Source organism: Diceros bicornis, chromosome 10 (assembly GCF_020826845.1).
Source record: "Diceros bicornis minor isolate mBicDic1 chromosome 10, mDicBic1.mat.cur, whole genome shotgun sequence".
Classification (NCBI taxonomy): Eukaryota; Metazoa; Chordata; class Mammalia; order Perissodactyla; family Rhinocerotidae; genus Diceros; species Diceros bicornis.
Window position 1 is genome coordinate 51403516 of NC_080749.1, and position 23843 is coordinate 51427358.

At 37.1% G+C, this 23843-nt stretch overlaps 1 protein-coding gene across 1 annotated transcript in view; it reads left to right on the forward strand.

The window, feature by feature from the left end:
* The first annotated feature begins 18367 nt into the window (after positions 1–18367).
* UBR3 (ubiquitin protein ligase E3 component n-recognin 3) overlaps positions 18368–23843 on the forward strand; it is a 240214-nt gene continuing 234738 nt past the window's right edge. Inside the window, exon 1 of the mRNA XM_058549221.1 lies at positions 18368–18927. Within this exon, the coding sequence (XP_058405204.1) occupies positions 18383–18927 (545 nt within the window). The 5' untranslated portion in view covers positions 18368–18382. The remainder of the gene's footprint in view (positions 18928–23843) is intronic.

Below are 23843 nucleotides of genomic sequence, written 5' to 3' on the forward strand. Positions count from 1 at the left end.
TTGTAGCTTAGCTTGCCTTTTCATCCTCTTAACAGAGTCTTTTGCAAAACAAGTTTTTAATTTTGATGAAGTTTGATTTATCAAGTTTTCTTTTCATGGATTGTGCTTTTGATGTTAAGAACTCTTCGTCTAGCTCTAGAACTCAAAAGGATTTGCTTCTGTTTTTTTGTAAAAGTTTTATAGTTTTCCATTTTCTATTTAAGTCTGTGAATCCATTTTGAGTAATTTTTGTATAAAGTATAATGTTTAGGTAGAGGCTCTTTTTTTTTTCCCTATGAATTTCCATTTGCTTCAGCATCATTTGTTGAAAAGGCTATTCTTCCTCCTTTATTGCTTCTGTACCTTTGTAAGAAATCAGTTGAGTATATTTGTGTGGATCAGTTTCTGGGTTTTCTAATCTATTCCATTGATCTATGTATCCATACATCCTCCAATACCACACAGTCTTGATTACTGAAGCTATATAATGAATCTTGAAATTGAGTAGGCTGATTTCCTCCTACTTTATTCTTCTTTTTAAAAATTGTTTTAGCTATTCTAATTCCTTTGCCTTTCCATACAGATTTTAGAATAATATTGTCTATATAACAGAAAATTTTCTTGGTATTTTAATAGGAATTGGGTTAAACCTGTATATCCATTTGTGAAGAATAGACATCTTAACTATATTGAGTCTTCCAATCCATAAACACAATGTCTTTCCATTTATTTAGATCTTTGATTTCTTTCATCAGTGTTTTGTAGTTTTCTGCATATAAATCCTGTACATATTTTATTAGACTTACATCTAAGTGTTTACTTTTTATTTTGCACAAGTGTAAGTGGTATTACATTTAAAATTTTGGTGTCCACGTGTTCATTGTTAATATATAGAAACATAATAGATTTCTGTATGTTTATCTTCTACCCTGCAATCTTATTAAACTCACTTATTAGTTCTAGGAAGTTGTTTTTTTTTTTTTTTTTTTTTTTGGTAGATTCTTTGGAATTTTCTATGTAGACAATCATGTCATCTCCAGCTAGGGACAAATTTATTTCCTCTTTTCTCATCTCTATGCCTTTTATTTCTTTCACTTGCCTTACTGCCCTGACTAGCACTTCTATTGTGATGTTGAATAAGAGTAGTGAGAGTGGACATTTTAGCCTTGCTTCCAGTTTTAGAGGGAGAGCATTCATTCTTTCACCATTAAGTATAATGTTGGCTGTAGGTTTTTTGTAGATGTACATCATCAAGTTGAGGAAGTTCTCCTCTATGCCTAGTTTTCTGAGAGTTTTGATCATGAACAGATGTTGAATTTTGTGAAAGGCTTTTTCTACATCAATTGATATGATCATGTGACTTTTCTTCTTGAGCCTTTTAATGTGGTGGATTACATTGATTGATTTTCAAATATTGAACCAGCCTTGCATTCCTGGAATAAATCTTACTTGGCAAGGATGTATAATTCTTTTAATACATTGTTGAATTCTATTTGTTAATATTTTATTAAAGATAATTGCATATATATATAAAAATATATTTTTTTGGTGAGGAAGATTACCCCTGAGCTAACATCTGTTGCCAATCTTCCTCTTTTTGCTGAGGAAGATTGGCCCTGGGCTAACATCCATGCCCATCTTCCTATACTTTATATGTGGGACGCCTGCCACAGCATGGCTTGATGAGTGATGTGTAGGTCCATGCCCGGAATCCGAACCTGCGAACCCAGGCCGGCTGAAGCAGAGCATGCAAACATAACCACTATGCCACCGAGCTGGCCCTGCATCTATATTTTGATGGATATTTCCCTGTAGTTTTCTTTTTTTTTGTACTGCATTTATTTGATTTGGGTATTAGGGTAATACTAGCTTCATAAAATGAATTGAAATATGTTCCCTTCTCTTCCATTTTCTGGAAGATTGTATAGAATTGGTGTTAATTCTTCTTTAAACATTTGGTAAAATTCTCAAGTGAAACCACCTAGGCCTGGAAATTTTGGAGGGAGGAGTATTTAAATTATGAATTTAATTTCCTTATTAGTTCTAGGGTTGTTTAAATTATCTGTTTCATATTGGGTAAGTTGTAGTAATTTTTATTTGTTGAGGAATTGGTGCATTTCATCTAAATTGTCAAATTTATGTGTGTTGAGTTGTTTGTAGTATTTCCTTATTATCCTTTTGGATCTGTAGTGATAGCCTCTGCTATATTCCTTACTATTGTCAATGGGGGTGGCAATGTAGGCTCCCTATGACATCTGGGGGTGGAAGGAGTGGGAGGTAGGGCCCTTCGTTCAACCTGAAGAAGGTAGAAGTTTAGACTTTCCACTGGCCCTTTGCTAGTGTGAATGTAGATGGGACCACAGTGTTTTCTATGGTGCTTGGCTGGAGAGAAGTAGTTATTGTCTAAAAGTTCTCCATCTTGTTAAGCTGCTCCTTTCCTTTTTCGTCTGTGCCTGTTGGCATTTATGAATTGCTGGCTTCTTCAGCTCCAAGTCTGGGATATATGAGGCAAAAAGAAAACCCAGGGAACTTACCCACTGTGTTCTTCCTTTGATCTCAAGGTCTCTAGCCAGTCTGCCTTATTCTCTTCCTTTTCAGAGTCTTCTTATATTTGTTTTATATATAATGTCCAGGGTTTTCAATTGTACTCAGGGATGAATAGGGAAAAATACATGTACTTTATCTTCCTGTAAGCAGAAGTACTATAGGCCACATACATATTTTTCTAATTTAGATAAAATTTATCATTTGAAAGTGTAAAATTCAGTGATTTTTAAGTATAGTTACAAGGTTGTACAACCAACATCACTATCTAATTCTAGAACATTTTCATCACTCCAGAAAGAAACCCCATACCCATTAGCAGTCACTCCCTATTCCTCCTCTTCCCCTAGCACCTGGCAATCACTAATCTGCTTCCTGTTTCTAGGAATTTGCCTACTCCAAATATTTTATATAAATGAAATCATATGAGTCCTTTTGTGTCTGCCTTATTTATTTAGCATGTTTTCAAGTCTCATCCATGTTGTAGCATGTATCAGAATTTTGTTCCTTTTTGTGGCTGCATAATATTTCATTGTATGGATATACCACTTTTGTGTATCCATTCATCAGTTGATGGACATTTAGGTAGATTTGACTTTTAATTATTATGAATAATGCTGATGTGGACCTTCATGCACAAGTTTTTGTGTCAATATGTTTTCAATTCTCTTGAGTATATACGTAGGAGTGGAATTGCTGGATCATAGGGTAATTCTATGTTTAACTTTTTGAAGAACACCAAACTATTTTCCACAGTGGCTGCACCATTTTACCTTCCTACAAACAATGTATGAAGGTTCCAACTTCTCCATATCCTCACCAACACTTGTTATTTTCCATTTTTTAAATTATAGCCATCCTAGCAGTTTTGAAGTAGTAATTCATTGTGGGTTTGTTTTGCATTTCTCTGATGGCTAGTGATGTTAAGCATCTTTTCATATGCTTCTTGGCCACTTGTATATCTTCTCTGGATAAATGACAATTCAAATCCTTTGCCCATGGGCCGGCCCCGTGGCTTAGCAGTTAAGTGCGCATGCTCCGCTACTGGCAGCCCAGGTTCAGATCCTGGGCGCGCACCGATGCACCGCTTCTCCGGCCATGCTGAGGCCGTGTCCCACATACAGCAACTAGAAGGATGTGCAACTATGACATACAACTATCTACTGGGGCTTTGGGGGAAAAAAAAAAGGAGGAGGATTGGCAATAGATGTTAGCTCAGGGCTGGTCTTCCTCAGCAAAAAGAGGAGGATTAGCATGGATGTTAGCACAGGGCTGATCTTCCTCACACACACATACAAAAAAAACAAATCCTTTGCCCATTTTTAAATTGTATTATTAGTGTTTTTATTATTGAGTTGTAAGAGTTCTTTATATATCCTGGATACCAGATAATTGTCAGATATATGGTTTGCAAATATTTTCTCCCATTCTGTGGAATGTCTTTTTACTTTCTTGATAGTGTCCTTTAACATGCAAAAGTTTTTAATTTTTGATGATGTCCAAATCTATTTTTTAAATATTGTATCAAAGAAACTGTTGCCTAATTCAAGGTCACAAAAATTTATACCTATGTGTTCTGCTAAGAGTTTTCTAGTTCTACCTCTTACACTTAGATCTTTGATCTACCTTGAGTAAATTTTTGTATGAGGTATGAGGTAGAGGTACAAATTTATTCTTTTGCTTGTGGATATCCAGTTGTCTCAACAAAATTTATAGACAAGGCTATGCTTTCTCCCATTGAATGGTCTTGGCATTCTCGTAGAAATTAATTGGGCATAGGTATATGAGTTTATTTCTGGATTTCCAATTCTATTTCATGATCTATACATCTCTTCTTATGCCAATACTGCACTGTCTTGATTACTATAGCTTTGTAGTGAGTTTTGAAACAAGTGTGAGTCCCTTCGACTTTGTTCTTTTCAAGATTGTTTTGACTCTCTAGGTGGCTTGCATTTCCGTATGAATTTTAGGATCAACTGGTAAATTTTTACAAAAAAAGCAGTTGGAATTTTGATAGGGGTTGCAATGAATCTGTAGATCAATTTGGGAGTATTGCCATCTTAATAATATTAAGTCTTCCAATCTATGAACATGGGATGCCTTTCAATTTATTTAGATTTTCTTTAATTTATTCAAAATGGTTTATAGTTTTTAGTGTACAAGTCTTGCACCTCTTTTGTTAAATTTTTTTTTATTTCCCCCTAAAGCCCCAGTAGATAGTTGTATGTCATAGCTGCACATCCTTCTAGTTGCTGTATGTGGGACGCGGCCTCAGCATGGCCGGAAGCGGTGCGTCAATGCGCGCCTGGGGATCCGAACCCAGGGCCGCCAGTAGCAGAGCGCGTGCACTTAACTGATAAGCCACGGGTCTGGCCCTGATCTACTGAATGCACCATTCTGCAAAGTTGTATTTTTTCCTCCTGAAATATTGAGGCAGGAGCAAGGAAGTCTTGACAGTTGAATAGATTCAAGATAGTAAATTTGACAGAGGGATACAATAGAAGCATGAGAGAGAAGAGTATGGGTGGTATTGGCAAGATAATGGTTGTAGTGATGGACCAGGAAGTCTGTGCCTACACGGAGAAAGAAGTGAAAAGAAAGGGGGTGAGATTGAGGGGAACAATGGTAGAGGGATGAGGATTTAATGATGTTAATAATAGGTTTAATGGAAGAAAGGGAGTGAGAGATCTAGAACGATAGAGGTTGAGGTCAAATAACAGGATACTGAGGTTTAAGATTTGTATTAGTGCATGGGGCTGGAGGTGGGAGCAGTGTTTGACTGCAAACAGCGCAGTGGATCTTCTTTCAGGTGGTGGAAATGTTTTAAAACTGGATATTGGTGATGTTAGCACATCTCTTTAAACTTACTTAAAATCATTTGTATGCTTAAAAAAGTTTGTAACTAAAATGTTGTAAAAATGGGTAAAAAAATTAGTATATGGATCAGTTCTAAGAGATGATAAAGTTGAGGGTGAGGCCATGAGAATGGATGGCTGCAGTGGAGCAGAGGGAGGAGATCAATGTCTGGTGGATTATCCACATGGACACTGAAATCTCCATAATGGTGGTAAGAACTTATGATGTAGAGAAAAGCTACTTTTCCATTGCCAACTTTTTAAAACAATGTAGGGGCAAGATTGATTTGTACAGGACATTGGTAAAGAAGGTTAAAGACTGATTTCAATGGATACCACAAGACTTATAGGCAAGTACTTTACCCACATCCCCAGGAGAACTGTTTGCTTAAACTTTAGTTGATGGTTTAGTAAAATTTACTGTTAGTTCTATGTAATAATGGTAATATATATATAATAATGTTCTAATGATACATGGGGACTACATAAGATGTGTAATCTCTTCCAGTAGTTAACAATCTACTTGGGAAAACCAAAGATAAGCATTTGAAAAGTTTGGTAACAACCACTAGCATCTATTAGAGTGGCTAAAATAGGGGAAAAAAGCAGAAACTCACAATGCCAAGTACGGGAGAGTATGTGGAGAACCTGGAATTCTCACACATTGCTGTGGGAATGCAAAATGACTCAACCTCCTTGGAAAATAGTTTAGCAGTTTCTTATAAAGTTAAACATACATTTACCATATGACAGAGCAATCTCACTTGTAGGTATTTACCCAAGAGAAATGAAGACATATGTCCACATAGAAACCTGAATATAGATGTTTATAACAGCTTTATTCAAAATTGGCAAAAACTGTAAACAATCCAAATGTCCGCTGACTGGTGAATAGATAAATTGTGGTACATTCATACATACCGTAGAATACTACTCAGCAAAAAAAGGAAAACAAAAAAAACGAATAAATGCAACAACATGGATGAATGTCAAAAACATTATGTTAAGTAAAAGAAGCCAAACTCAAAAAGCTACATATTGTATAATTTCATTTATATGACACTCTGAAAAGGCAAAACTATCAGAAGTTAATACGGATCAGTGGATGCCAGGGACTGGGAGGGACTGACTGTAAAGGGGTATGAAGAAACTTTTTGGGATGATGGACTACAGTGATTAGATGGCTATGCATTTGCCAAAATGCATAGAGTGTACCTAAAAAGAGTAAATTCTACTGCATGTAAATTATACTTTAATAAACATGATTTTACAAAAATGTTTAATAACGACATCAAACCAGTCATGTATACATTAATCTCATAGTTTTCAAACTTCTTGGTGTTCAAACTTTTGGTGGATAGTTTTATACTCTTTAAAATTATTAAGGACCTCAAAAAATTTTTGTTTATGTGGGTTATATATACTGATATATTTATATATTGATGTATCTATTTTACTGGAAATTAACACAGAAAGTTTTAAAAATTCATCCATTAATTCATTTAAAGCAATAATAATTCAATCACATGTTAACACAAGAACATATTTTATATGAAAAATAACTCTGTTTTCCAAAACAAAACACACTAGAGGGAAGAGTAGCATTGCTTTATATTTTTGTAAATCTCTTTAATGTCTGGCTTAATAGAAGACAGTTGGATTTTCATATCTGCTTTTGCATTTAATTTGTTGTGATATGTTGTTCTGGTTACAATATTTGAAGAAAATGCAGCCTAACAGATATTTGGAGAAGCAAAGGAGTATTTTCATTGCCTAGTCAGACGATTGTGGGTATGTTTCTTTGCTATGACACTACAAGTTGAAAGAGGCAATATCTTGAAGTTTAGTTGCAATGTGGAATCTTAAGCCATGTCAGTAAACTTCTCATGCTGTAAAACTACAATCTGTTGGTCTATTGGACTTTGAATAGATTTTTACCCATACATGATTATGTAACATTATGCATCAATCATTTGGAGAATATTGGTTCACTGAGTTATCCAAGTCTTCTGACATGTTTTATCCTACAATATCAGAAAATTACATTTATTCATGTCACTATTGATCTCCCCAGAAAAGTCTTTAAGTACTGGAAAGACTGTCAAGCTCATGGTGGCAGATACAAATTTTTCAAAATATTAATTTTTGCTTGAAAACATACTTTTTTCTTTGGCAAATAATACTTCCAGGTGTTTTCCATGATATGACAGTCTTCCTTCATTCATTTTTCAGAAAATCGCTGCCAAATACCAAGTCTGAATAACCATAGTTTTTCTGTCAGTCATACTTTCAAGTAAATATGTAAAGAATATGCAAAGAACTCCTACAACTCAATAACAAAAAGACAAACAAGCCAATTCAAAAATGAGAACGGACTTAAGTAGACATTACTACAAAGTAGATATATAAATGGCCAATAAGCACATGAAAGATGCTCAACATCATTAACCATTAGGGAAATATAAATCAAAACCACAATAAGCTCATACCCATTAGGATGGCTATTATCAATAAAATGGAAAATAACAAGTGTTGGCAAGGATATGGAGAAATTGGATCCCCTGTGCATTGCTGGTGGGAATGTAAAATGGTGCCGTTGCTGTGGAAAAAAGTTTGGTGGTTTCTCATGAAGTTAAACACATAGTGTTATCATATGATCCAGCAATCCCATTTCTAGATATATACTCCAAAGTGTTGAAAGCAAGGATTCAAACAGATACTTGTACACCAGTGTTCATTTTAGCATTATTCACAATAGCCAAAATGTGGAAACAACCCAAGTATACATCAACAGATGACTGGATAAACAAAACGTGAATACATACACTGGAATACTATTCAGCCATAAGAAGGAATGAAATTTGGATACATGTTACAACATGGATGAACCTTGAAAACATTATGCTAAGTGAAAAAAGCCACACACAAAATGATAGCTATTGTATGATTCCACTTATAAGACATATCTAGACTAGTCAAATTCATAGAGACAGAAAGTAGAATAGATGTACTGGGGGTCAAGGGGAAAGGAAATGGGGAGTTATTGTTTAACGGGTACACAGTTTCTGTTTGGGATGATGAAAAAGTTCCGGAGATAGATGGGGGTCATAGTTGCACAACATTGTAAATGTTGTAAATGTTAATACCACTGCAAATGTGCACTTAACAATGATTAAAAGAGTAAATGTTGTGTTATCTATATTTTTGCCACAATTTAAAAAAAAGCTGCCAGTTCAGCTTACAACATCACGCATGTGCTTGTTCCTGGAGACTGCCAGAATACCTCAGGATGCAATAAAAGTGCTTTCTATGTAATTACTAAGTCATTGAGAATTTTAAGATGTATCCTCATGGATTAAAATGTAATAAAATTAGTATTTTTTGCTGCTTTATTGAGGCCACTTTTAAGGGAAACTGGTTTGTTTTTCTGCAAGTACTTAGAGGCAAATACAATGTCAACTAGATAGTTGAGTGCCACTGCCTTGATTCATATTAAGTTACAAGCCGTTTTATCCATTGTTGCTTTTGCAACATCAGTGCAAATGTCAATGCAGTTGTTCCAGGATAAATCATGAGATTCAAGAAAGTTATTCAATACTCTGAGTGTTTCAACATGAAATGTGTTTATTGCCAAACATTCACGTAAAAGATCATGTGTGATGATTATTTGGCAGTTAATTCAGACAAATACAAGGCAAACAGCAAGTCCAGCCATGTTGTAGATTTAATTTCCCCTTGTTAAGCCAGAGTCTTTCTTAAATGTAAGAAACCTGTAAATGCTTTTTCTTCTATTTCAGAGTTTAAATAAGTTTTATTTAAAACTGTTGTGTTTATTTAAAACACAACAGTTTTAAATAAAACTTAAAATTTAGAAACGTTTACAAATTTTAAAAATTATTGAAAAATGAGACAATAGTATGACTTTTTGTGTTTGTATAGGTGTGATGAAAACTTCATCATTTCAAAATAACAATTTAGTCCATGATAATGAGATTACAGAGTCTATAGCAGATATAACTGAATATAGTCAGCAAGAATATGATTGAAGTACTGAGAACAAACTTAGTTAATCTCTGAAAATGCACATATTTAAACCCTAATCCTCCTACCTCAGAAAATTCTAAAAAACACGAGACTGTCAAGGGACACATTTCATTAATTGTCAGAATGATGACGTCGTCATATATCATGTAGTATCTGAAAAACTCCACTGTATGCTCCTGAAATAATGAGATTAAAAATGTAGAAAATGTCTTAGTATTATTATGAAGTTAATCTTGACTTGGTGGACTTTCTGAAAGGGTCTTGGCCCCCACCAAGGGTCTGCAGACCCTACTTTGATAATTGATTAATGAATATTCAAATATTGAATGTTTGGAATTTGTAAGATACTGTGTTATGTACTGGAAAATAATTAAGACATGCTTCCTAGTTCTGAGAAACTCAGGTTACGTTATCAAATAATATTTGACGAATTTCCCAAGTCAGTATGATGGTGCATATGTGCTGGGAGGTCAGGGCATTCCCTCAGGGACTCTTATATTAGAAAACCTATCCTGATCATTGCCTGAACATCCTTCGACAAATTCTTATCTCAGGCTTCGTTCTACATATCCTACTTGCTTCCCTTTCTCTTTCTAAACTAGTCCAATAGTTTAATATTCTTTCCTTTTCTTCTCTTTAGGGAACGCTACCTGCTTTCTGTAGCAGGCAAAAATAGGTGTTCCAAGTGTCTTTATGCATATGTCCGATAGGAATACACTGAAGATAGGAACTCTTTGAATTCTCACTCTGAATCTTGATCATATTGCATTGTTGTCATGAAATGAACTTTATGGTTTCTCCTCCATATGTGTGGAAGAGAGGCAGAGAGGCTCACTGAAATTTAAGTATAAACTATTCTAATATTTCTATTATTAGAAAGTATATTCTAATATTTCAATTTAAATACATTCACAATCACATTTAACCTTTAAATTTAGAATGTTTCTTATTCAGTGTTGAAGATTCATTCACTTATTCATAAATTATTAAGTGCAAAATATATATCTTCCACACTAATAGTTTTTTAAATAGTAATTTAAAAAACCTTTTTTATTGACATATAACATATATCAACACAAATTATAAATGAATAACAATGAACAAGTGAATACAGTGAACAAATCTGCATAATCACCTTCCAGATCAAGAGATAGAACATTATCAGCACCCCAAAAGCATCCCCCTGATGCTCCCCTCCAATCACTCCCATGCCCTCTCTCTGAAAGTAATCACTATCCTGACTTTTAACACCATAGATTTATTCTGCCATTCTTTTTTACTTTATATAAGCAGAATTATATTATGTCAGATTTCTTTTGCTCAACATTAGATTTGTAAGATTTATCCAGATTTGCTCACTTTCATTGTTATATAGTAGTCCATTATATGAATATACCTTAATTTATTTAATCTACTGTTGATGAATATTTAGCTTGTTTTAGTTTAGTTTTCTTTCTTTCTTTCTTTCTTTCTTTCTTTCTTTTTTTTTTGGTGAGGAAGATTAGCCCTGAGCTAACATCTGTTGCCAATCCTCCGCTTTTTGCTGAGGAAGATTGGCCCTGAGCTAACATCTGTGCCCATCTTCCTCTACTTTATATGTGGGACGCCTGCCACAGCATGGCTTAATAAGGAGTTCTTATATCCCTGCCTGGGATCTAAACCTGCTAATCCTGGGCCACCAAAGTGGAGCATGCAAACTTAACCACTATGCCACCGGGCCGGCCCCTGTTTCAGTTTTTAAAATTAAGATATAGTTTACATAAAATGCACAAATTTTAAGTGTACAGTTCGATGAAACATGAATAACACATAGACCATGTAAACACCACCCCAATTAAGATACAGTTCCATTCATCCCAGTAATTTCCCTTCTGCTCCTTGCCGGTCAATTGCTGCCATCCCACAGGCAATCAGTATTCTAATTTTGATCATCATAGCTTACTTTTGCCTACTATAAAACTTCACATAAATGGAACAATGCATACGTACTTTTTTATGTTTGCCTTCTTTTACTTAGCATAAAGTTTTTGAGATTCATCCTTGATGTAGTTTATTCCTTTTTATTGGTGAGTAGCATTCACTGTATGAATACCCCACAATTTGTTTATACATTCATCTGTTGTGGACATTTGGACCCTTTCAAGTTTTTGGCTAATATGAATAGCGCCACTATGAACATTCTTGTACAGGTTTTTTTTCTGGCTATACAGATCTTCCTCAACTTACCATGGGGTTATGTTCCGATAAACCCATAGTAAGTTCAAAATATCATCAGTTGAAAATGCATTTAATATACCTGACCTACTGAGCATCACAGCTTAGCCTAGCCTACCTCAAACTTGCCAAGAACACTTACATTAGCCTACAGTTGGGCAAAATCATCTAATACAAAGCCTATTTTATAATAAAGTGTTGAATATATCATGTAGTTTATTGAATACTGTACTCAAAGTGAAAAACAGAGTGGTTGTATGGGTACAGAGTGGTTATAAGTATATTGGTTGTTTACCTTTGCAAGCACGTGGCTCTCTGGGAGCTACAGCTGGCTGCCGCTGCCTGGCATCACCATCACGAGAGAGTATCATACCATATATCACCAGCCCAGTGATATCTTGAAAAGATCAAAATTCAAAATTCGCAGTACAGTTTCTCCTGAATGTGTATTGTAAAGTTGAAAACTCGTGAGTCAAACCATCGTAAGTCAGGGAATGTCTGTATATGTTTTTGTTTCTCTTAAGTGTAATTTTTGGATCACCAAGAAGGTGTGTATTTAACTTCATAGAAACCGCTGAACTCTTTTCCAAAGTGGCTGAACCATTTTGCACTCCCACCTGCACTAATTGATAGTTCCATGTGCTCGACATCTTCACCAATATTTGGTATTATCAGTCTTAAATTTTAGCCATTCTGTTGGGTGTGTAATAGGCACTCAATATGGTTTTAATTAGCAATTCTCCAATTACTAATGATTACTTATTTCATATGTTTGTTTGCCATCTGGATATCTTCTTTTATGAAATGTCTGTTGAAGTCTCTTGCCCATTTTTCTATTGGGATGACTGTCATTTACTCGTTGGTTTGTAGGAATTCTCTGTATATCTAGATGCATATCCTTTTTGGGTTAGACACGTTGCAAATATTCCCTCTCACGCTATAGCTTGCCTTTTTACTCTTAATGGTATCTTTTTTTAACAGCTTTTTTGAGATATATTTCACATGCCATACAATTCACCAATTTAAAATGTGCAAATTTGATGGTTTTTGGTATACTGTATTATTAATTTTTAAAAATTGTGGTAGAATATATATAACAAAACTTGCCACTTTATTTTTAAGGGTACAATTCAGTGGCAACAATTATGTTCATAATGTTGTTCAACCATCACCATCTATTTCCAAAACTTTTCATCACCCCAAACAAAAACTCTGTAACTCTTAATGGTGTCTTTTAATGAATAGAAATTTTAAATTTTAAATTAACCCATTTTGTCTGTCAACATTTTCTTTTGTGGTAGGTACTCTTTGTGTACATTAAAAAATGTTTTCTCACTCCAAGATCAGAAGTAATAAGAACTGTAGCAACAGTAATAATGTATTTGTAGACTAGGTTACAATTTATAATATGCTTCCATCAGTCTATAAGCTCCATGTCAGGAGCACTGTATTCTGAATACAATGAATGGTGAATGGTGCCCCCTGGAGTTGTACCACGCCAGGCCATGCCACCGACCATGTCTGTTTTGTTCACAGCACTGTCCTCAGCTCTTGTAAACAGCAGCTAGCAGAGGCTCAATAAACATTTGTTGAGTTAATTTGTTGCATGAATAAGGCAGTGAGGGAAAATTTTCTGGTCTTTAGTGGAGATGCAGCGAAGGAAAATTTCCTTAGGTTAAAAAAAAAGGTAGAGGGCCGGCCCCGTGGCTTAGCGGTTAAGTGCACGTGCTCCGCTGCTGGCGGCCCGGGTTAGGATCCTGGTGTGCACCGACGCACCGTTTCTCCGGCCATGCTGAGGCCGCGTCCCACATACAGCAACTAGAAGGATGTGCAACTAAGATGTACAACTATCTACTGGGGCTTTGGGGTGGGGGGGAAGGTAGAGAAAGAAAATTAGGGCAACTTGTAATAGTATTAAATGATAATAAAAAGACCTCAGAGCGGGGGCTGGCCCAGTGGTGTAGTGGTTAATTTCCCTCGCTCCACTTGGGTGGCTCAGGTTTTGCAGGTTCAGATCCCCGGATTGGACTTATGCACCACTTGTCAAGCCATGCTATGGAGGCATCCCATATAAAGTAGAGGAATATGGGCACAGTGTTAGCCCAGGGCCAATCTTCCTCAGCAGAAAGAGGAGGATTGGCAACAGATGTTAGCTCAGGTCTAATCTTCCTCACCAAAAAAAAAAAAAAGAAAGAAAAAACAAAGAAAAAAAAAAAGACCTCAGTGAGTTGTTAAGCATTTATAATCTTGGAAAAGCTGCTTCTGTAAAGGAGTTAATATAGGTCAAACTCTTAATGCACTGTCATGATTTTTCCCAAAAATATTTCTAAAGCATGAGTTGAGAAGTCTTTGCTTCAATATTAAATAAATGAGAGAACTGCAGTAAGTATATTTGCAAGGTTTCAAAGGATTCAGTTATTAAGGCAGGAAGGAAAGATGAGGAGGGGAGAAAGACAGGCACACGCAGGAATAATGAATGATTTCTAGTCTAGGGTCTTTCTTATGTTTCGAAGGCTATGAAATGAAGAGTATCACTGCTGCTTGTGAAATGGTGATAATAATATTACCTCTCAGGTTTGTTGTGAATCTTAAGTGTAATCACCAGGCAGAATTCCTTGTACATGGTAGGCACAATGTTTCTTAGTGTGAATTTCACCCATTGCCATTAGAACTGGTGAACTTGCTGTGCAAGTTCTCCTATGTATGTGGAGGTCAGGCAGAAGTTTAGAAGTTAATACTGTTGTAGGCATCTTGTGTGTTTATATTCTCAGCAGGTATCTCCTCTTCTCCTTTCTGGTAGTAAGGGTGGCACGGGCCACCAGCTAGTCAGTCGGAGTTCTTCCCTAAGGTTTTAAGTGGATCTGGTACAGAAAAGACGCTTTTTCTCTGTTGTGAAGTTGTGGAGATGTGGCCTAGAACTGGGGTTGGAGGAGGCTCATGGACCGAAGCTGTTGGAGACAACCTAGCCGATGCTGAAAGCAAAGATGGAGATGCATCCAGGTTCATCTCCCTCTTCCCTCCATGGTTTATATGATCTAATACGGGCTTCTTTTTGGCTGAAGCTAATTCAAGTAGAGTTTTTATCTCTTGCAACCAAGAGAGTCCTGATAAATACAGATACAATTTTGGATTGTTTACATTAATTTTTAAGTTCTCTGTTAAGGGTCTCTAATTTTGGAAGCAATTATGTTATCTATCATTTATAGCTTTTACCTTATCTGTGTGGTTTATTTTAATTTGATATTCCAATTTAGAAATATCACAAGATTCTTCTTCACATTAATTAAGATGGAATACGTAAAAACACAGTTTTTAGACACTATTTTGTAGCTTTCTGTAACAGCAGTATGTTGCATTATTTATTCAACGTTTTCAGTAGAGTAACAGTAGCCTGCTTAAATGTAATCTTATGAGGTATGAGCATTTAAGTGAGTGCAGAGTATTCAGGTGAAGTTCAATCTGGCATTCCCTCATAGAAATATGATTGTTGTAGGAATTCCCCATGACACAGCACAGTGATTTGAGAGGTAATTTAGAAGAATTTTTATATTACACTAATGAGTTGAAAGAGAAAAATGTCAGACTTCCTGGATCCAAATGATAGAAGCCCCAGACATCCTAGGAGAAGCAAAGATTTGAAAGCCTATCATATTGATTTTGTAAGCTAAAGCAGTAAACTGGTTTCTACCTGGACAGAAATTTAATTATTTCATTCATCTCAAACAATAAGTAAAGTTACTGATTATTACTGTTGTTAACTATTTTATTGAGGTATACTTCATACCATACAATTCACCCGTTTTTAGAGTAGAATTCAATGATTTTTTAGTAAATTTACATAGTTGTGCAACCATCACCAACCTTAGAACATTTCTATTATTGTATAAAGATCCCTTGTGCCCATTTGCAGTCACTCTCTGTTCTTACTCTTAGCTCCAGACAACCACTAATCTATTTTGTGTTTCTATATATTTGTCTTTTCTTGACAGTTCACGTAAATGGAATCATAGAACATGCATTTTTTGTGTCTGACTTTTTTCACTGACATAACGTTTTTTAAGTTCATCCTGTTGTAACATGTATCAGTACTTCATTTCTTTTTATCATTAAATAGTATACCATTATATGAATATGCTTTTTTTATCCATTTACAAATTGATAGACCTTTGGATCATTTCCAGGTTTTTTTTTGGCTATTACGAATAATACTGCTTTGAATATTCACCTACAAGTTTCTGTGTGGATATATGTTTTAAATTCTCTTAGGGGTGGAATTTCAGAACTATATGGTAAATTTATGTTTAACTTTTTAAGGAACTGCCAAACTGTTTTCCCAAGAGACCATACCATTTTACATTTTCATCAGTGAAGTACAAGGATTCCTCGTACTTTATTATTGTCTCCATTTGTTATTGTCTGTCTTTTTGATTATTGCCATTCTAGTGGGTGTGTATAGTAGTATCTCATAGTTTTAATTTCATTTCCTTAATGACCAATGATGCTAAGCATCTTTTTTATGTCTATTGGCAGTTTATATTTCTTCTCTGGTAAAATGTTTATTCACATTTTTTGCCCATTTTTAAATTGGGTTATTTGTATTCTTGTTATTACTGGTTTATTTTTAATGGTTCTTTGATTTTGAACAGGTCCGATATGATTATGAGCAGAATAGGTTTCACACCTATTCTAGAAATCTGGCAAATGTCCAGATTTCTGTACATGTACTGCAATGTCTATGCAACTGAAATAGCAGGTGGTATTTAAACATTTTTTTGTTGTTATTACAGAATAAAAGAGGCACTGGTGACAAGTGGTGGAATTTAGTAGAGATTTGTAGAAATTTAGGAGTGTATTGAGACCACTGCAGAATGCTGAAAAGGGTGTGTTTGCCAGCATGTATCATCATAGTCATGCAGAGCAGGTGCCCTCATTATTCTCCACAGGAAAGCAATCCTGGAGAGACACCAGCACACTTCCCCAACTGCCTTAACTCACACACACTGATCAGTGAATATGCACTAGTTCTACCTTAGTTTGAGATATTCCTGGATTTTATTTGGCTTATAATTTGATGATTCATAAAAAGAATTATTGAGCAACTTTTGAATTACTTATAACTATTAAATGATGATTGTTAAATGCTATATTAATGTAAAGGGTTCAGACATGTGAAATAGTATGTTTTGGTTATGTTCAATTCATTTATAACACCAGGTTATGGATGGTAAATACTCTTATTTTACCTCCTTGCGTTGCTCCTTCTACAGTTTTTTCATTCTTGGTTGTCCTCTGTCATGTATTACTAAGTGTTTGTATAACACATCCAGCTCTCAGAGGTGAGCTATGGAAACTTAATAAACTGTAAATTTTTAGTTCTGGAAGGATTGTTAATGATTCAAGATTCAGATTTACTAAATAGGGTAGTATAACGTGGAGATTTTGATTCCTTAGGTCAGAGATAGGGTCTGGGGATCTGTTTTTGTGAGCACAGCTTCAAGTGATTCTTAGGATCAGGCAAGTCTAGGAAGCACTGGTGTGGCAGAAAGAGCAGGGCTTTGGAATCACATAGACCTGGGTTCTAGTCACATCTCATTTCATTGGCAGCTGTGGGTTTTTGGGCACATAAATCACCTTCTTAAGTTTTAGTTTCCTCTAACAACAGTACTCACTTCATAGAATTACTGAGAGGATTAAAAGAAATGACATACTTAAAGAGTTGGCCCATAATAAATATGCATCAAACGTTATCCATTGTAAATATGTTCCATTTAACAACAATAATCAGACAAATATTTGAGCACTTATGGGCAACGATAAAGAAGACAGTCTTTGCGCTTAAGAAATTTACTAATTAGTAGTGGGGTGGGGATGAGGTTTTTACAGCTAAGGCAATAAGTGATATGACCAAATAAGTTAAGAGCCATTTTTTTGAAGAAAGGCAATGACATGGGCAGACATTGCTAGAATTGGGGTGTAGGGTGAGTGTGTGGGGTGCAGTAGGGTGTGAACTAGGAACAATAAAGACCCAGAGGCAGGAAATGGTAAAGCATCTTCAGAAAACAGTGAACAGTCCCATTGGTCTCTGCCACATGGCAAACTTGGAGTAGTGTCAGGAGATAAGGATAGAAAGATAGGTTGAGTGTTGAGAGAAGATTTAAGGAGTCTAACTTTTGTTTCCACTAAAGATTTTGAACAGCAGAATGATAGTAAGAATGTACTTTAATCTTCTAAAAAAATGTACTTTATAAGATTAACCTGGTAATAGTGTGAGGGTAAGAATTGATTCAGCGGGGAAAAATTAGTGCTTCAATAATAATAGTAATTTAACAGTAATTAAGGGTTGATAGTGGGAATATACATCTCAAAACGAAATGCAGGTGTTTATAATACATCTGAAAGGCGCTGTGTACAATTCCGACATTCCAGGTACATAAAGAAAAAATTGTCCATATTAAAAATTTTCCATATTAAACACTTTTTAAGGCGAGTTCCTTAATTCTGTAGCTCTGAACTTTGAGAGCCAAGAGGTGGGGGTAAGCAACACACGACCGTCCCAAGCGACACGGGCACGGAGCAGGCACCGCAGCCAGAGGAGGCGTGTGCAGGGGCGGGGACGCCGACGGAGGTACGCGGCAGCTCCGGGGTATCGCGAGAGTTGGGCGGGTCGAGCAATCGCAGCAGTCAATTCCCCCACCCTCCCGGGAGGAGCCGCTGGCCCTGGACTCTCCAAATTCTGAGCTCTCATCATGGCGGCGGCGGCGGCCGCCGCGGCCGTCGGGGGGTCGCAGCCGCCCCAACCTGAGGTGCCCGCGCCCGGGCTGGCCCTGGACAAGGCAGCCACCGCCGCGCACCTGAAGGCGGCCCTCAGCCGGCCGGACAACCGGGCGGGTGCTGAGGAGCTGCAGGCGCTGCTGGAGCGGGTGCTGAGCGCCGAGCGGCCGCTGGCCGCGGCTGCGGACGGCGACGAGGCGGCGGCCGGCGGCGGGGGCGGTCCGGGGGCGGCCGAAGAGGAGGCCCTGGAGTGGTGTAAGTGCCTTCTGGCGGGCGGCGGCGGCTACGAAGAGTTCTGCGCGGCGGTGCGGGCCTACGACCCCGCGGCGCTCTGCGGCCTGGTCTGGACAGCCAACTTCGTGGCCTACCGCTGCCGGACGTGCGGCATCTCCCCCTGCATGTCGCTGTGCGCCGAGTGCTTCCACCAGGGCGACCACACTGGACACGACTTCAACATGTTCCGCAGCCAGGCCGGGGGCGCCTGTGACTGCGGGGACAGCAACGTGATGCGGGAGAGTGGGTGAGTGGAGCCCTCCCCCGGGGCGGGGTGCACCGCGGGCGGCCCAAGCGGGGGTCTGGGGGTGGGGCTGGGAGCCGACCGTGAGCTGTCAAGGGAAAGGTGTGGGGGAGGGTGCAGCCGCATAGGGATGGAGGTGACTGAGCTGTCAGCGGTGGAAAGGGGTGGAGAGGAGGGGAGAGTGAAGAGCATGTCTAGAGAACGGGGCTGTGAATTTTCGGGGAAGCCAGAGCGAGTGAGTGACAGCGAGAAGAGAGCCAGTGCGTGGGGTAGGAGGGGAGGGAGGAGGAAAGGATACTTGAGGAATCTAGTGTCGAGCTGTCAGTTGTGTACTTGCTGGAAAGGCTGTAAAGCTGCCTGGTTCATGGGAAGAAACTGATGATGTGATTTGGATTGGCTGGGGAGGGGATGGTATTGGGCACCGAATTGGGTCGTGGGATAAGAGTCGGGGAGGTGATCTTGCAACTGCGGGGAGGACGGCTTGGGGAAAAGGACTTCTGAACTGTCAATGTGTGTCAGTATGAGGGAAGGAGCTCTTGAGCTGAAGGGGATTGAGGGAGGAGGGAAGGGGAGGAGCCTGCGTGAAAAGTGACTCTTGAGCTGTCAGTGGAGTATTTGGTGTGCTGGAATGACATCTAGAGTTGGGCTACTGAGCAGTCAGTTAGAGAATACCCTTAATACCAGAAGAACAAACAAAACACTGAGCGATTTAGGAATCAAGTGTTAGGTCTTCTCCAGTTAAAAGGGCACTTTATTCACTGACTTAATATGTAAACATCAGCCTAAAAGGAGACACTCAACAAATGCTTTTTCGATAGGAGCGATGTACCAGGGTGTTGGGACTTAGGACAAAAGACATTTCAGAGGTTGCAGTGAGTTATAGAGTTGGCACATGTAGGGTCTTGGCTTGGGACATGATGTCAACGTTTGACTGGGCAGTAGTTGCAAGAATGTTAGCAAATCCAGTTATTCAAGTTTTTCAATTTTAAAGTCTTATAATTAATAATAGAATATAATCCCTTTAGAAATGGTCACTATATTCTTTGGAGTACTTGTAGGTTACTGTTACTCTAGAGTGTTTGTTATCTACTAGGTGCAAGCAAGGCGCCAAGTTCCTAAGATATTAAAAATGAGCAAGACATTGACCTCACCCCTTAAGCCTCTTACCCTAGAGTAGAAAATGATAAATTCCTTTGGTAGTCTGGGAGTTAGAGGAGGCATCTGTGCAGAGGGAGTAAGAAAAAGTTTTCAGAAAGGAGGTGTTTTGGGCTTGTTAGTAATAACAACAACAATAGTAGTAATTGCAGCTAACATTTGAGAGCTTGAAGTGTATACCTGGCACTTAAAAATACTTTTTAAAAATTAATATTTGAATAGGTAAAATATTTGTATAGCTAAAAAAGCAAAAAAAAAAAAACAAAACAAAACAGATATAGTTTGAAGTTTCCCTCCCATCTTGTCTCCCATCTGTCCAGTTCCTTCCCACCCTTATTAGTTTCTCTTAGTGCAAAAAAGCAAGGATGAATATGTATTTTGGTTTTTTCAGTCTCTTTTTTTGCACAAGGTAACATAGCATATGCGTTGTTCTACATATCTTGCATTTTTCACTTATCTAGGAGGTCTTCCCATGTCAGTGAATGTGTACTGTTTTTTTTTTAAACTGCTACATAGTGTCCCATGTCATGAATTTGACATTCTTTATTTAATCATCACTTTTGGTGGACATTCGGGTTTCCTGTATGAAATAAGAAACCTGATATACCTGTCTTTTCACACCTGTGCAAGAATATCAATGGGATAAATTCTCAAAAGTGGTATTTCCAAATTGCCCTCCAAAAGGCTTAGTACTAAGTGGAATATGAGACTCCCTGTTTTCCAACAGCCTCGTCAACAGAGTGTTATTAAAGCTTTAGATTTTTAGCCATCTGTTTGGTAAACAGTGGTCAGATATTAACTGCTTTACATGATTTGACTCGTTTAATTTTCCATAACTCTGAGATTGTTACTGTTATTATCCCCATTGTACAGAAGAGGAAAGTGGGGCACAGAGTTTTGAAAAACTTGCTCAGGATTACGTGGGTAGTAAGCTAGGCATGCTGGCTCCAGAGCCTGACTGCTCAACACTTCTCCCTACTGCCTCTACAAATAGTATTCTTGTTGGTACTTCCCTTCAATACTTTTTGTCTTTTTTTTTCTTTTAATATGCCATTCTTATTTGGAACTTTTTCCTTTTTAAAAACTTTTTTTTTTTTTTAATTTAAGAGGGATTTCAGAACATAGAGGAGTTGGAACAATTCTTTACTGATGTTTAGACGTTTTTACTTCTTAGCCTTTAGGAGACCCTCAAAGAACATGAAAGTAGGAAATAATATCGATTCTTTTCTGAATTTTGGAACACAGTGGAAATTATCAGTTGATCTAGGTGAGATGCAAATCTGATCTCTAATTGTGATGCTTCAGTGCAGGGGCGGATATATGTCAGTGAGTTGCTTTGAAGGTACTCATACAGGTTTAGGGCATCCAGGCTGCAGAAAGCCCACATCCTAATTTCATAGCGTTTGCCTTTACTGACATCTGGTAGATATTTATTACCCTCCCCTCCCCCCAGTCTGGCAGTGCTGTATGAGTTGATACATTGTATTTAAAGATTTATTATTGTCTATCTAAAAGGTAGCCCTATTGCCTGTATGTGCCAGCAGTTGCCATGTCCAATTTCATAAAGGGCAAGAGTGAACAATGACAGTATTGTGGCCATGTGATTGTTCTGAAGGTTTTACAGCTGTTTGCATTGGATAGAATAACTCTTTTGGGCTACACACTAATCTACTGCCTTGAGAAACCATAGGTGGTATTAGTCAGCAGTGCAGGTTAAAAGGCTGCCCCTGGAACCTTTTTAGAACTGGAAATCATCAACAAATTATAGCAGTGTTCCTGGTGGGCAAAGCTGGACTACCATATATATTTAACTTAAATATAACGTATTTAACTTTTCTCTGTTTTTGGTATTTCTTAAAATCCTTTTAGGTTGCTAAAGATTGAAGATGTGTTGATTTTGGGGTTATTTTAATTGCCATAGAAGTTTATAAATCCCATTGTTCAGTCAATTTTTAAAAAAAATTTTTTTATTGATGTCTTAATAGTTTATAACATTGTGAAATTTTGGTTGTACATTATTGTTTGTCAATCGCCATATAAATGCCTCCCTTTACCCCGTGTGCCGACCCCCAAACCCCCTTGCCCCTGGTAACCACCGTACAGTTCTCTCTGTCCGTGTGTTGGTTTATATTCCACATATGAGTGAAATCATGCGGTGTTTGTCTTTCTCTTTCTGGCTTATTTCACTTAACATAATACCCTCCAGGTCCATCCATGTTGTTGCAAATGGGATGATTTTGTCTTTTTTATGGCTGAGTAGTATTCCATTATATATATATACATACACACACGTATATATATGTATATATACATATATACACGTGTATATATGTATATATACACATATATACACGTATATATATATATATATATATATACACACACACACACACATATATATATATATATATATATATATATATATATACACACACACACACCACATCTTCGTGATCCGGTCATCAGTTGAGGGACACTTGGGTTGCTGTTCAGTCAATTTTTAAGGAAGAATTCCATTTTTCTCTGTATCTGCATTCTTAGTAAAAGAGAAGAAATCCTGATGTGCCTTAATTCTTTTCTCAAGTGTCTGACAATATTGTGGATAGGATGTTGTATGAGTGGAGTTGGAAAAGAATCTTGGATCCATCACGACCTGTATTACTATTTAGTTTTCAAATTTGTAATTATAGAAATATTGGGGGAATATTCAGTTATTTTTGATTAGTAGTATTAGATATAACAAATGTGGCAATATTAGCAGGTATACAAACCAAAGGAATAAAACTGAATTCATTTGTGGGATGAGATCACAAAGGCTGTGGAAACTGTATATTAATAACTGTATGTATAACAGCATAGTTTTGCTGCTAATGAATAAGTGCAGTCGTTGTCACAAATGGTTGTTGGATGGATGAGCTAAAAGAAAAAAAAACAGTCATGGACAATCTAAAATAATGTCTGAGTGGTTTGGGGTTCTGATGGTACTAACCAGAAATTGGAATTTTAAATATTTAGTTCTCAAATTTTGTTGCACAGGGTGACCATTTTCATGTTCCATCCTGTATTACAGATATTTTTGCCTCCTTGCTTGTTCTTTTTCACAGATTCTAAGCTCCTTAAAAAATAGGAACCTCATCTTGCTATTAATCAGAGGCCAGCACAGTCTCTTGCACTTAGTAGGTGCTTAGTAAATGTTGAATTAAATTGGATAATATAGTAGCTGTTATACCTGAAAATTTGCCCTAAGACTATATTGCTTTAGTTATTCAGGAGGTGGCATTAATTAATCCATAGCAGCTTTTCTCAGAGTACTTCAGGGATAATTTTTCCTTTTTAATTTAAAAAGTAATACATTTTGGTTGTAATATAAAAATAGGTGGATAAAGTAAAAAGTAAAAGTTCTTCTTTCCTCTATCCCCCTACTCAGTGAGAGATTTCCCTTACTTGATCTTAGTTATACATTTAAAAGATGTTAGTTACAAATTTACTCAGCATTTCTAGATGTTTTGTTGTGGGAAGTTTTTAGGTTATTTGGTATGTGGCAATGCCAGAAATGGAAGCAGTGAATGGCTGGTTGAATAGTGTCATACTCTTCTGTACCTTGTTTTTTTCCCCTTAACATATTTATTGGACACAGTCTCTTACTAGTACACATAGAACCGTTTTGTTTTCCTTTTTGAGGTTAAATAGTATTCAGACACATAGAGACAGAGATTGGATTGGTGGTTACCAGAGGGGAAGGGGGGAGGGAGGAGGGTGAAAGG